At 50.6% G+C, this 13,345-nt stretch overlaps 4 protein-coding genes across 4 annotated transcripts; 1 reads left to right on the top strand and 3 right to left on the bottom strand.

Moving 5' to 3' along the window:
• Positions 1–5,211: 5,211 nt before the first annotated feature.
• On the bottom strand, positions 5,212–5,802 carry LOZ57_004536 (uncharacterized protein; the record flags this gene model as incomplete). The annotated part of the gene is made up of 1 exon (XM_049253578.1): positions 5,212–5,802. The coding sequence occupies one exon, from the start codon at positions 5,800–5,802 to the stop codon at positions 5,212–5,214; it is 591 nt and encodes a 196-aa protein (XP_049107398.1).
• A 1,597-nt stretch (positions 5,803–7,399) lies between these two features.
• Positions 7,400–10,868, bottom strand: SAS3 (Histone acetyltransferase; the record flags this gene model as incomplete). The annotated part of the gene is made up of 4 exons (XM_049253577.1): positions 7,400–10,047; positions 10,123–10,170; positions 10,232–10,311; positions 10,366–10,868. 4 exons carry the CDS (start codon positions 10,866–10,868, stop codon positions 7,400–7,402), a joined length of 3,279 nt encoding a protein of 1,092 aa, XP_049107397.1.
• A 642-nt stretch (positions 10,869–11,510) lies between these two features.
• LOZ57_004534 (uncharacterized protein) lies at positions 11,511–11,975 on the top strand (the record flags this gene model as incomplete). Its single annotated transcript, XM_049253576.1, has 3 exons — positions 11,511–11,558; positions 11,616–11,708; positions 11,769–11,975. 3 exons carry the CDS (start codon positions 11,511–11,513, stop codon positions 11,973–11,975), a joined length of 348 nt encoding a protein of 115 aa, XP_049107396.1.
• Positions 11,976–12,098: 123 nt separating this feature from the next.
• Positions 12,099–13,148, bottom strand: LOZ57_004533 (uncharacterized protein; the record flags this gene model as incomplete). The annotated part of the gene is made up of 2 exons (XM_049253575.1): positions 12,099–12,672; positions 12,730–13,148. The coding sequence occupies 2 exons, from the start codon at positions 13,146–13,148 to the stop codon at positions 12,099–12,101; spliced, it is 993 nt and encodes a 330-aa protein (XP_049107395.1).
• Positions 13,149–13,345: the final 197 nt, after the last annotated feature.

The raw sequence follows: 13,345 nt of genomic DNA, 5'->3' as shown, positions 1-13,345 counted from the left end.
GGCGGGCCTGCAGCAAGGGAAAAAAAAAAAAATAAATAAATAAATTAGAGAGAGAGGCAGGCTCTGCGGGCGGTGATTTGCTCGAGATTCCAAATCCTTTTCTCTCTCTCTCTCTCCCTCGCGTGGTTGCACAAGGAAGAAATCAAACAACCCCACCGACGCCGCGCCCCCCGGGCCTCTCGTAAAAGCAATCGGATAGAAGAAAAAATAATAATAATTATTAGATTCTGGTGTTTCCTTTTTGATTCTTGCCAAGGCGGGCATGGCATGGCGATTCGGATCGGGAGGCGTTGAGAGCAAAAGAGAGAGAAAAGAAAGGTGATGTTGGCCGGGGGGGGGGGCGTTTGGCTAGGGCACCCCCTGGTGAACTACGGAGTAACTACATAGTCAACCTAGTTAGTGGGCGCTCCGTACTCCGTATGCAAGGCCCATTATTATGGCCGTTGGAGGGAGGGAGGAGTGGCGGCGCGGTCTGGAGCGCGCAATCCGACGAGAGACTTGCTCTGTACGATCGGAGTGGAGGGCTGGCCGGGCGCACAGAAACGGGGCTGAAGAAACCCAACGCCGTTAATCTTATTTTCTTCTTCTTTTCATTTTCTTTTTTTTTTGTATTTGTCTAGTTATTTGTCATTCGTGCTTTTTGTTTCGTCGCATGAGCTGCAACCCTCCCGCTTTTGCAAGCCATGTAGTTATGTAGTTATGCTGGCCTCTGGCGATTATTCTCCGATCTATGTATACCGAGCACTCTGCCGGTCGAACCCAAGAAGCCCGCCAACCAACTAGTACTCCGTAGTTAGTTATCACCGACCCGCGTTATGAAGTTATAACTTGCCAAGCCCTGATAACCTGGTTATCACGGCGCCTCCCCTAACAAACCCATTCAGTATAACTCGGTTATCGGCCAGCTTGGCGGCATGAGTTAGAGTTCGTGTTATATGGGGCCCCCGTACGGTGATTGGCAGGCTGTAGAATTACTATGCCAAAACAGTACACGCGCAGGCAGGCTGGTAGCTTAGTAATTAGAGAGCTTAGTAATTACACAGCTGATTACACAGCGCGCAGGCTGATTATTAAGCTCCAGCACGCGTAATGCCAAGACCAGGAGCCTACACAGCGCGCAGGCTGGTTACTAAGCTCCGGCGCGCGTAATGCCAAGACCAGGAGCCTACACAGCGCGCAGGCTGGTTACTAAGCTCCGGCGCGCGTAATGCCAAGACCAGGAGCCTACACAGCGCGCAGGCTGGTTACTAAGCTCCAGCGCGCGTAATGCCAAGACCAGGAGCCTACACAGCGCGCAGGCTGGTTACTAAGCTCCAGCGCGCGTAACACCAAGACCAGGAGCCTACAAAGCGCGCAGGCTGGTTACTAAGCTCCAGCGCGCATAATGCCAAGACCAGAAGCCTACACAGCGCGCAGGCTGGTTACTAAGCTCCGGCGCGCGTAACACCAAGACTTTTCAAATGCACTAGACTATATTGGGCCTAGTATGATAACTTGCCCCGCTAAAGTTAGACGGCACCTTGGCATAACTTACATAGTAACGCAGGTTATAACACACACTAATTTACCCCCGTATAACCACTAGTTATATGCACGTTTGCGGGCTCTCTACCAAAAAATAAAAATAAACATAAAAGTAATCGCCAAAATTAAGGTACCGGAACCCCATTCCACGGACACGCCCAACGGACCTCACCAGAGGATGAAGAATCCCATTATTATGGGGAAGAGGGGGGAGACCTTATTCGCAGGACAAGTTACCAGGCTTCAACTACCCACCCTGAACCCTGGCCAACGCCCCCCCCTGGGCCCTGCCCTGCCCTATGCGGGCCCTCTCTCGACTCTGGATAGTGGAAATCTGCACCGGGGAGGGGCTTACCTGTTCAGCACAAAAATCCTGGGTCTGGGGAGGGTCAATTAATCATGGGTTGGTGGGTGCGGGCGGTTGATCTGCGGGTTTGGCATTTTCTCCAGACTGAGAAAGACGCGCCGCTAGCGGGACTAGTTAGTTAGTTGAGTTGGTAGTAGGAAGAGGAGGGAGCGCCAGGGATGATTATGGGATATTTTCTGCCGATGAAACCTGCTAACTTGGGCGGGAGAAGAGAGAAGATTGAAACGGGGAGCGCAAAACCGGGCACACGGCGTTTCATGTGCGGGTTCTTTTTCGAGAAGAAATAATAATGCAAAAAAAAAGAGGAATAAGGATTGGGCCCGGGCATCCCTCGTATTTAGTTAGTTAACTAGTTAGTTAGTTAGTTCTGGTTAAATTTAGTCCACGCTGGCTGTTGTTAATGATCATGATTCTTCTCGTGCCTCCCAGCCAACTCCCAAGAAGTTGACTGACTGCGAAACCCTAGCCACCGCCGCCGCCCGCATAAAGATCTCTCAGCGTCAATGCGAATGATATTAAGTCATCGCCGATCGCATCTCCTTGTCCGATAGCCTTTTTTTTTCCTGTCTTTTCTTTTGAAGCATGGTGACGGAGGCGGCTTGGGGTGTGAGCGATTTGGAACTTCCTGCGCCCTCTGGTTAGTTTAACTACAAGAACTCGGCATCTCCTCCGTAGCGAACTTAGGCCTCGGGCCAATTATTGGCGTTGGGCCGAGGGGAACGCCGCGATGAACACCAGTTAAGTTGTCGGGCTCCTCTGGCGAATGCGCGCCATACAAGAACACGCCAGAAAAAAATGCCACCATCGTCTCACAGAGAGTCCTTTTGAAGAGCGCTGGTGACCACTGGTGACCAGCTGGCGCGATTTTTGGCAGACGCGATGATTGATTGGGCGGGGGCGGGGCGCGCTGTTGGTTTCCGAGTGACACAGCTTCTGAAATAAATTCAAATAATAAAATAAATGAAAAAAAATCAAATCAAAATCAAATCACAAATCACAAGAGTAAAGGGTGAGTCCGCTCGTTACATGGTCCACTCCGCGCAGTCCAATTGCACGTTGAAGCGCAGGTGTGGCAAATGACGCCCGAGGCGGAGTCCCGTGCGGGCCTGCGGATCGTCAGCAATAATCATCATCATCAGCACGCTGAGATGCTACACTGCGCTCTCGCTGGTCTGTCGCAAGACCGCCGCGGCTGGGTGGGGATGCGAGGGTTGCGCGCGCAATCTCACCACAGCGACCCTGATCTGGCCAAGCTATAGTACTATAGTTTTAGAGCCCACTCTCCTGTAGTTAGTGGCCCGGAGATTGCAGCATTGCGATCAAGGCAAACTTCTGTCTGCACGCAACAGCCCAGCCCAGCGTCCAGCCTTGTCCGGCTAACTATCGGAAAACGGAGTGTTCCTCAGCACGCAGGTATGACACGGGGGTTGTCTGAACGCGAGGCCCGTTGTCTGCCGAAGCTTTCCCCAAAGGACGGCCCATTACAGGGCATAGCATGGATGGACATGAGGGCGAGCCGGGATCCGTCGTCAAGGAACTGGGAAGTTTCTCCATCCGAAAAAAAAAAAAATAAAAATAAAAAATAAAAAAAAGGAAGCACAGACAAAAAGACCAGAACAGGCAATGGACAGAGGCGGAGATCAGATTGTTTCGCCAGTGATATCAAGCCAGATGTTCACACGATCTCGGACCAGACAGCGTCCGGAGATTTCAGGATCTTTTGTTTTTCGCAGTGCATTGGCGCGTCCTGCGTGATGAACAGGCATCATGGGTTCTGAGACGGCCCTCTTCTCATGGGAAGATCCTGTCAACGGCACTCTTTATAGAGCGTCTACTATACAGAGGCTCCCCCGCCTGCATGCTTCTCCAGGGAGAGCAGAGGCCGATATATCTCCGTCGTATTCGACTCAGAACCCACAATAGCCTGCGCGGACTATGACCGCGAGACCAGACTTGATACCTCTGGCGGCGCAGAGCAACGAAGGGGCGTGGATGGCCCTCTTCTGAGGGCATGGCCGTGACAAAAATCCGCATCCAAACCGCATGGGCAACGCGCAACGCAATGCCCTGATGACGCACCGCTGCTGGATAGCCGGCAACGAGCCAGCCCACAAGGCCCTTCTTTTTTTCTCTCTCTCCCCCCTATTCACCCTGGCATATCTTCCCGCCTCATCTGGCCTTTTTCCGAGCGCCGCCAATGCGCTCCAGCTCCAGGCGGCCCTATCACCGCCCTCCTCTGAGCTCCCTACCCCCACCCCCGTCTGCTCGTTGAACCATGGCACCCGCCGGTCCTACCGGTGCGCTGGTCTTTGCGCGGCGCGCATCATTTGGCCCGTGGGATATCATTCCCTGGCAGGCTGGGTCCGAACGTGGCTCCGGGATACGAAAGAAGGCCGGACGCTGATTCAAGAGAGAGAAAGTCAAAAAGAAAAAGAGGACGGCTGGCACGGTCGCGATCCTGCCTGGGGAGGGGGGAGATTCTGAAACGCGAGGGCAGCTCGGATCGGTGGAACCACCGCCATCATCATCGTCGTCGTCGGCTGTGGCCAGGCGGAATGCTGGCGGATGGGTTCTGGATAGGCATCGGTCGTGTGGCCGGCGGGCAGCGCGTTGTGTGGAGATCGGAGCGGGCGCAAAGAGACCGGGGGGGTTGGAGCATGGGCGAGAGCTCTGTGATGCCGGGGCTTTTGCTTCTTCTGGCCTGTTGTTCCTTGTTGGCGCGGGCATGCCTGCATCGTGTTGTCGTTGTCGTTGTCGTCACCGCCGCCGGTCTGGTCTGGGGTTGAACTCTCCGCCGTCTCGAGCTCCCCCGCTGTAGTTAACTAGCATTACCAGCATCAACCTCTCGCCTCAACCGCACTGCGCTACCCGAAGACGACGAGAACAGATAGCACGCGAACCGCGATGTCATTCGCCCGCCCGCCGTGTATCAGGCGCTGATCCAGTGCGACCGCCCAGCCTCGCTCGCCAGCGTCGCTTCGCTCGTGCCACCGCGGGCTCAGCCAGGCTCGCCGCCTCTCGCGCTCTCTCGCCCGTTCGCTAGAGCGTGGTCGCTATCGCTATTGTCGTCGTCGTTGTCGTCGCCGCCGCCGCCGCCTGCTGGCGTTCCCGCGTCTCCCGCCGCTCGTCGTCGCCGTCGATCGTCGGGCTCGCTTTGGCCTCCCAATAGCCGGCGTCAATACCCGTTGGGCTGCTGGGATTCCCCTCCGTCTGTCTGTCTGTCTGTCTGCCTGTCTGTCCCGTCTATCGCCTGTTCTTCTCTGCCTCGCTCTCTCGCTCGCCCTGTTTGTGTCTGACCCGTCTGCTCTGCGCCTGCGGTCCTACCCCCGAGCCGTCCCCCGATCCTCCTCGCCCGCCATGCCGCGGGAGTCCAGCCTGCCCCCGAACCCGCCGCACCGCCCGCCCAGGATCCCCCGAACCACCACCCACAACCACAAGAACAAAAAGACCAGCACCAGCACCAGCAGCACCCGCCGGGCGCTAAGCCTTGGCTTGGCCCTGCGCCCAGAGTCGAGCCCAAGGGCGTGTACCTCTTCATCTGGGACACCGGCGCCAAGGGCAAGTTCCACTGGGGCCTGTTCGTCGCGCAGAGCGAGAGCTCGGGCGTGCTGTTCCACCAGCTGCCCATCGGCAAGTACTGGCAGCTGCTGAAGGCGCACGAGGACGTGCTGACCTCCGAGGGTCTGCTGGCCGGCCTCAAGGTCGGTGAGCTCGACGACATCGGCGCCGAGTGGCTCGCCGCCGTCGAGGTCTGCATCCGCGCCGCCACCGTCGACCCCCGCACCGGCCTGTCCTGCCGCTCCTGGGCCCTCGCCGCCCTCTACGAGCTCGCCAACGGCGGCTTCATCTGGCTCGACCCCGAGTGGCCTAAGATCCGCATCGTCGAGGAGGAGGCCCTGCGCCTGGCCCATGATGCCCTGGCTGTGGGCATGCAGATTATCTCGCAGAGCCAGTTGACTGGGCCTTAGCATGGAGCCCGGCGATTCAAGATATCGATCATTCTTTTTTTCTATCTATATTGGCTTCAGCAGTATAGACGGGCGGGTTATTGTCATCTTCATTCCATTGCATCTCCGCTTTGCAAAATATTTAAAGGTCTTTCTCGCTCGCAACCACCAACAAGATCCATATCTGATCAGGCATCTTCCAGTATATGCCACCAAGAACCTGAAAAAATGGGGGAGAAGTTGCTCTTTTTTCCGGCGCAAAAGGTTACTTGTCTACCTAATCAAGTTGTGGTTGTGACTCGGTCGACTTTCTTCGTCAAACTGTCTCCATACCAACTCCAACGAGACCGAAGGCAGAAACCTAGATGACTTCCCACCTCATACACCCGTACATGGGAGTACCCCCACAGGAATCTTGGGAGACTGTCGGTCATTGCTTGTGATTCATTGAAAACCGCTTCTCAATATTCTCCGCCCCATCGAGCCAAACTGCTTGAACACCTGTGCAACTATGCAGACAAAATGGACTTCATACAGGGCTTGCTGTCAGGGCCTCTCGCATCAGGGCCGCCGCATGTTGCGACTCTATCACTTTTTTCTTTTCTCCTTTGATCCCGGCGTTAGTGAGGAAATAGTGTATTATATGCCAACAGCACGAATGGGGCACTTATCTTTTCAGATACCTGCCAGATTCATTCTCCCCCTTTTCTCGGGTTTGCATTGAAAAACATTTTTCTTTCAGCAGTAATGGCCAGTTAATAAGTGTGTTGGGCTGCCTGGTGCTATCTATGCTTGGAAAGCGGGAGCCCAAAAGTTCGTTTTCCTTCTTATTTTTAGCAAGGCGTATGTTTTCGCTACTTAACGGCCTATTTCCCTTTTCTCCTTCACGAGGATCGAACTGCTTTTTTTCAGCCTTAATTCTGGCTGTAACAGCCACATAACCAGTGTTTCGAGTGATTTTTGGATAATAATAACCAATGTTAACGTCAAACAACCTGACTGATATCCATCATAAATTATTCGCATTTAGTCCTCTAACCCGTTCTCTTCAAAAACCAAACTACGATAGCATTTAAGGCCAGGCTGCGTTACGAGTTGCGTTGGTGATACACTTGTGGAAAGGAGACGGGGCTTTGATTAAAAAAAAAGTGGGGGGACAAGAAGCTGCACAGTAGAGAGCTTTAGAAAAACAAGAACAGATCCGTTATAGTCCAGACAAAAAATCAAGCCCCAGCCAAAGAAGAAACCCGGGAAAATGCAAAAAAAGAACAGAAAATAATATAATAAATACACTCCTGGTTGATGCTCGGATTGAAATGAAGTAGATGTAGAGAAGGTCGTGGTAGAAGATGGGGCGGTTACACTGCCATCAAAAAATGTCTTTGCACATCAAAAAAAGCTTGTAACAATCAAATCACGAAACCCCAGTTTTTGGAACTCCCTTTGATACGCCTTGGTGTAAGAAATTTTATAGCAAACAACGCATCATGACGGAGAATGAGATCAAGGGAACAAGGTCTAGAGTATTGGGCATAATGTGGATTCAGGTGAGAGGTGTGGTTTACTCCTCTGTTAAGACGGGTATTGGAGATGGTATGCTGTCGCCATGGACACCATTTTGAAGAGCATTTGGTTCTTGTTCCTCCTGTTGCTTGGCAGGGATGCAGGTTCCATTGGTAGAGTTAACATAGTCAAGTATGCCATGGACTAATTCAGGAGTATCATTTTCTGCTCCTCCTTCGGAAGCTGCAGTTTTCAAGTCGCTGACGGTTATCCCAAGACCCTTTTCTTTGACTTTATCGGCCTTGATAGGACTATTTGGGTCGTAACAGTTCATATCTTCAGGTTCACCCTGGATATGATTTCGCGTTGATTCGGGTCCCCCGTTGCTAATTTGCTGCTCTTCAAGTTCATCATCATTGTCAAGATCCGCCATACCGTTAATACCCTGGCTCTCGTTATCACCTTCTTCGTTATCATCGGCAGCACCATCAGCTTGTAGAGAAGTATCGAATAATTTGCTGCGACCTCTCCGGAGAATAGGAGACACGCAAAGCCCGGGAGTCGGGGTAGCCAACGATAAATTGTAGTTTTTTCTGGGCGTATTGCGGCCACTGGTTCGCGTGGGGGATGATGCAACTGGGGCGCGGGCTTTCTTGATGCTTCCAAAAGGACGTCCAGGGCGCCGTTTCGAGGACGTCCCTTGTACCGGTGGGAAAATTTCAAATCTTGTGGGTGGGATGCCAGCAGCAGGGTTCGAAGGTGCTGATGTAACCGATGGCGTACTGCAACTGTTGCTATGCTTCATCAACTGACCGCTAAATGACATGACGTCCATAGAAGGTGGCCCAGGTGGTTCAGACTGTGATGCGAAGTTTTGGCCGTTCATGGCCTCAAAGTCATGGTTCAGCGGCAGGCCATTGATTCCCAACAATCCGTTACTTGCTTCAAAAGTAGCTGGTATCGAATCTTCGTCCTCAATAGCTTCTTCGTGATCATCTCGGGGTGCAACAGCATGAAGTGGGGCGCGGTCATAATGTGACTGATTACTGCGACCCATCACATAAGGTGTCCATACCAGTGCGTCGGGATTTAGCCGAACGTAGCCCTTTCTCTCCCAATTCTGAATGACTTCCTCAAAATAATCATAGTTCAGGCGAAGAGCATAGGTCTTGGTAAGAGGATCTCGGACAAGTGCACGTAGTCCTTCCAGGCCAGACACAATGTCATCTGGTGTCATTCCTGTGCGCTCCGAGAGTTCAGCGATACTCGTCGGGTGTTTCTGATCACGAAGTTGATAGGATAAAACAAGATGCCAATAATTTCGATAGGAAACCAGACCCATATCCGAAAGCGGCTTTTCAGGTGAGCCGGCTTTGCGTTCTATTCGGGTTAAAAGGTACGAAAAGTCGATCAACAGGTTGCCATAGCCTTTGCGTTGGTGGATGGGAAGCGTTAAGATACATGAGACATTATTCGAGGAGCTTGGGCGTTTCTCCTTGCTGAAATAACCAACAAAATGAAACCCAAGCTCATCGTATTCAGTCATCACGTAAAATAGGAAAGGTTCAACATCATAATAGAGGGTTTTCGATCCCAGGAAGAGTTTCGCAAGTAAGCAAAGATTCTGACAATAAACCGGATTTTTCCGACCGTCGACTTCAAACACAGAAATCGTCCCTTCGCGATATATCTCATCACCAGGCGGATGTTTCACAGGACACTTGAGTTTATGCCTCCAGGCCACAAAATCGGAGTTCATGTACTTCAGGCAAAATTCACAAATGTAAAGAACCCTATTGCGACTATACTCTTCCGGATAAGGCGCAGCGTACCAGGTTTCGATTTCGTAGCCACCAAAACTAATACATTTCATTTTACTTGGAGGCCCAGAGAGTTTGTGGCTTGTTCTGGGCGAGCCTTCCGCATTTTGCTCGGCCAGAAGCATTTTTTGTTTCCATTCCTCTTCAGCTTTCTGTCGTGCTGCTTCAAATTTATCCCTCTCACCTTGTAGAGGTAATGTTCGGGAGGTATCAGCATCGGTATCGGCCAATATTCCGCCATAGGGCTTTGAATTAACTTCATGATCCTCGCGTTCATGGAATGAATAGAATGGAGCTGTATACGGTGTTGAAAGTATGGGTGGAAATTGCGGAGGAGGAGGTTGTTCGGGGGGTGGAGGAGGTTTTGGAGGTCTTCTTCTCTGGTTCTTCGGGCGCGGTCTACTTTTAAGTATGTTTGACAACTTTTCCCCGTCGAGATGAAAAGAGACGATCAATCTTCCGTGTTGTCTCAGGACAACGCTACAAATACCATTCTCGGATTTTCTCGCTCTCCGTCTTGATGAACGGGCTGAAGGGTTTGAGGGGTCGCCTTCTTGATCAACAGCATCTTCATTAACCTGCGACGCATCTATTAGATCATCTGTTGGTCGGCGGCGCCTCTTTCTAGTGAGAGGACGATGATTATCTACTTCATCAATAGAGGCCTTCCTCTTTCGGAGAGATCGAGTGCCATCGAGGGGGTCATCATCAAGAATTGGGTTTTCAAATATAGAATGAGAATTAGGTCCGAGACTGCCGCTGTGAGCAGGAAGTAACTCTTTTGCAATGTTCGATGTAATAGATCTTCTCGAGGACTCCTGCTGCTCCTCAGGGTCGGCTTCGAGCTTGTTCTGGACACAGGGTGGACATCGCCAGTTATTTGTGTCTATTAAATGTTAGGGATTTACCTCAAAAGGCTAAACTGAAAATTAAAAAGAAAAATGAAAGGCCCGAAATTTACCCTCAGTGTCATTGAAACATTCATGTTCGCGGGCACATTGCCGATGACCTGTGACGCGTTTAGGTAAGCTGATCGTAATGACATGCCAAGCCAATTTGGTAGAACTTACAATGATCTCCACAGACAGAACACACCAGGGGTTCTTCAAACTCCTCGCAGGGATCGTGTTCTTCATCCTGCCCACAGACACTGGGGATAGCTTTAGTAATGTGAGATATTTGGCTGTGTGAAGACCACACTTACATGCAGTTGTTTTTATTTAGTTCTTCAACGTTAACAGAATCCCTGTCACTTTCGACCTCCCAATCTTCATCGGCTTCTGAAGAATCCTCGTCGGAGGACTGGTTTATGGCGCCATCTTTTATACTCTCGCTGGCTTCATTTGTAAAACTCGCGTCGGCATCACCTGCGTCGCTTTCCGACTTATAGTCAACAGGGAGACAGTTTACTGCGGCTGCACGCACTTCTTCGTAATGCTTGACAACATCGGAAACCTTCAACGCGCCAGTTTTTTCGGTTTTCTGATCGGATGCTTCCGTTCCGTTTTGTTGTTCCGGCACGCTAACATCCCCATCTGCTTCATCCGCTGGGTGCGGATACTGGCATTCCGTGAAAGTCGCAGACCCAGAAAACGTAGGATACAAATCCACATCTTCTTCTCCCTCCGCATCCTGCTCGCTATCAGCCATATTCTCATCCTCTGCCATAGCTGTCTTATCGTATTCGGCCAGCATGGTTGCTGCCATGGTGCAAGCTACCACTGTCTCCAAGCTGGGTAACTTTCAGCATCGGGTTCAGGCAGATCCTAAGCTATAGCTCTTGGTACGGTCGCCTTGGTCCTCTGCTCTATACTGGGGACGATCCGCGCACAGAAAGCTTATTCGCAGCAGTATCGGAGTGGTAAGGTGGTGTCAAGATGGGCGGCTGTCTGGGGGCTCTTCGACAATTCCCTAAAATCGCAACTACTTCTTTGTATCAGATGTAGACGAGTTACTGAAGAGGCAAGAAGTCAGTAAAGCTTGGTCTTGAATCGCGGGATCTCGCGTCACCAGCACAGCAAGGGCGTAAATCATAACCTGCGAGGATAAAGTGGCCACACTCACCACTGCACTCGATATTACGCGTAGAACGCTCCAAACAAGACATTTGATGTGCTGATTCACGTCGATAATGCCCGTACATCCGCCCCCCTTCGCTTCAGGTGAGGTTCCTTGCCATATGCGAATTTGGCTGACTGATCATGTGCCAAGGCCCCAATTATTACACCAGTCCGCATTAGGGTTAGCTAATTTCTCGGTCGACTTTCGCGCGGAAGCCAATCAACTCCATTTCAAATCAATTGCGACGTTCATTGACAACTCGCGAAACAAGCCAACTGAAGATTCAGAATGGGTGTACCGTTTGAGGCCTTACTCCCTTATGGGATTATTGTTGGCGTATGTGTCCAATAATTCATACTCGAAACTACGTTCCTACAACTAACAATACATTAGTTATTCGGAGTCACTGGTATTGGCATGACTCTCATGGGGCGTCTCCAGAATCATGGGAAAAGGCCAAGACGCGGTATTGATACTTGGGATAGAGTAAGTCTGAGAGATTTGCAAATAGTTTCTTTCCAGCCAGTTTAACTAATTCGTAAATAGCAAAGTAGGTGCCTTCGATTCGAACTACCCGGACCTCTTTCGGCTGACACACCAACAGTGATGGAGCGGGACTTACGGCTCACCGGTTCATTACGAGGGCAATCGGATACACCTATTGCACCTCCTGGATTTGCTTTGAATAGTCCATGGAAGGTACGCAAATCACCCACGGATATCAAATCTGCGAAGGCGGAAATCAAAAACTAAATTCATCTATAACACTAGCTGGAAAAAAGAATATTCTAGATCTATTGACATGGTTTATGATATACCATATGTCTCGATATCACAGCCAATGCCGAGCCGCCTCGAAATCAAGACCCTTTTGGTTTAAAACGGTGCTGGGGTCATCTCCTTCAACTCCGTGATTTTCCCATGAATACCACGAATTTCTAGCGGTTGCAGGTGTATATTAAAGAAAGTACGCAGGGCGTTAACTCTCTCGCCCTCATTTTTCAAAGTTTGAAGAATTTCCAGGTTGCCGTTTAAGTTCCGCTTGACTGTGGCCTTGACAATGCATAAATTTCCCACAATATCATCCTTTTCCTCGTTTAAGATAAATGCAGCGCAAATAAATGATTTTGTGAATACACTTCTGGAGTTCTGGCTTGTTGCGTAATTCATTACCTCGTAATCACCGGGGAGGAATTCTACTTCATAGAAACAATATAATGACTCCCACTTCGCGTGAGCGTCGGTCCGTGTTTGGAATATCCAAGGTTTCTGCTCCGCGTCGGTGTTGGCGGAAATGTTTTCCTGCACCATTCTTGATTCCGCAGGGGCTATCTTCTTGCAGGAAGCACCATGCCTTAGAAGCAGCGGTTGAGTTGAGCCACCAGGACCGAACCCAACATCGACTACGTACTTCTCATTTTCAATTTTTACAATGAGTATCATATGGCCCCTAACCGAGGATCAGTACCATACTCCAGATTAGATTTGTAATTAAGGACAGCCTCACCATCCATGATAGTCCCCTGTATCCACCCCCTGCTCAAACGACTTGTTAACCCGAGCTGCACTTGTATAGAAATTGAATCCTAAGGTTCTCAAGACAATGGCAAGCAAGCCGGTGGTCTCTACACAATAGCCTCCCAGACCTCTTTCAACAATTTTATGAAATAACACATCCGGGTCCAGGGAGATTGTATGATGTGATGAATAATGCAGCACCAAATTGCTAAATGGTATTGCGGCCAAGTGATGCTGTTTCAGCTGAGTTAAGGCATGGAGAGGATTGGTCTGCATCAGCTCTCGGAGCTGTTGAAGGTGTAGCTCCCCTTGCTGTGGCTCACATTGGTAGATATGCTCAATGTATTTTTGGAGCTGATCTGGCGATAACGTAGGGCGAGAAGAAGCTAGGGTCGACGTTTCTCCCATGTTGGGTAGGAAAATTAAAGCAGTTAAAAAGGGAGAAGGGTTTAACTATCAGCAATGACCTAGCTAACACCAGCGTCCAACCAAGTCTGCCAGGAATGAATCACACATCGTTTCCGGGGTGTTTTAAATCTTTATATAGTTCGTCCCGTTAGCTAGTTCACTGGGTCCATCACTTAGTTAACTAGTTCATAAACATG

Source organism: Ophidiomyces ophidiicola (assembly GCF_022830035.1).
Source record: "Ophidiomyces ophidiicola strain CBS 122913 chromosome Unknown scaffold_19, whole genome shotgun sequence".
Taxonomy (NCBI): domain Eukaryota; kingdom Fungi; phylum Ascomycota; class Eurotiomycetes; order Onygenales; family Onygenaceae; genus Ophidiomyces; species Ophidiomyces ophidiicola.
Note: the sequence above shows the minus strand (reverse complement) of the source record. Positions and strands in the feature narration are given on the sequence as shown.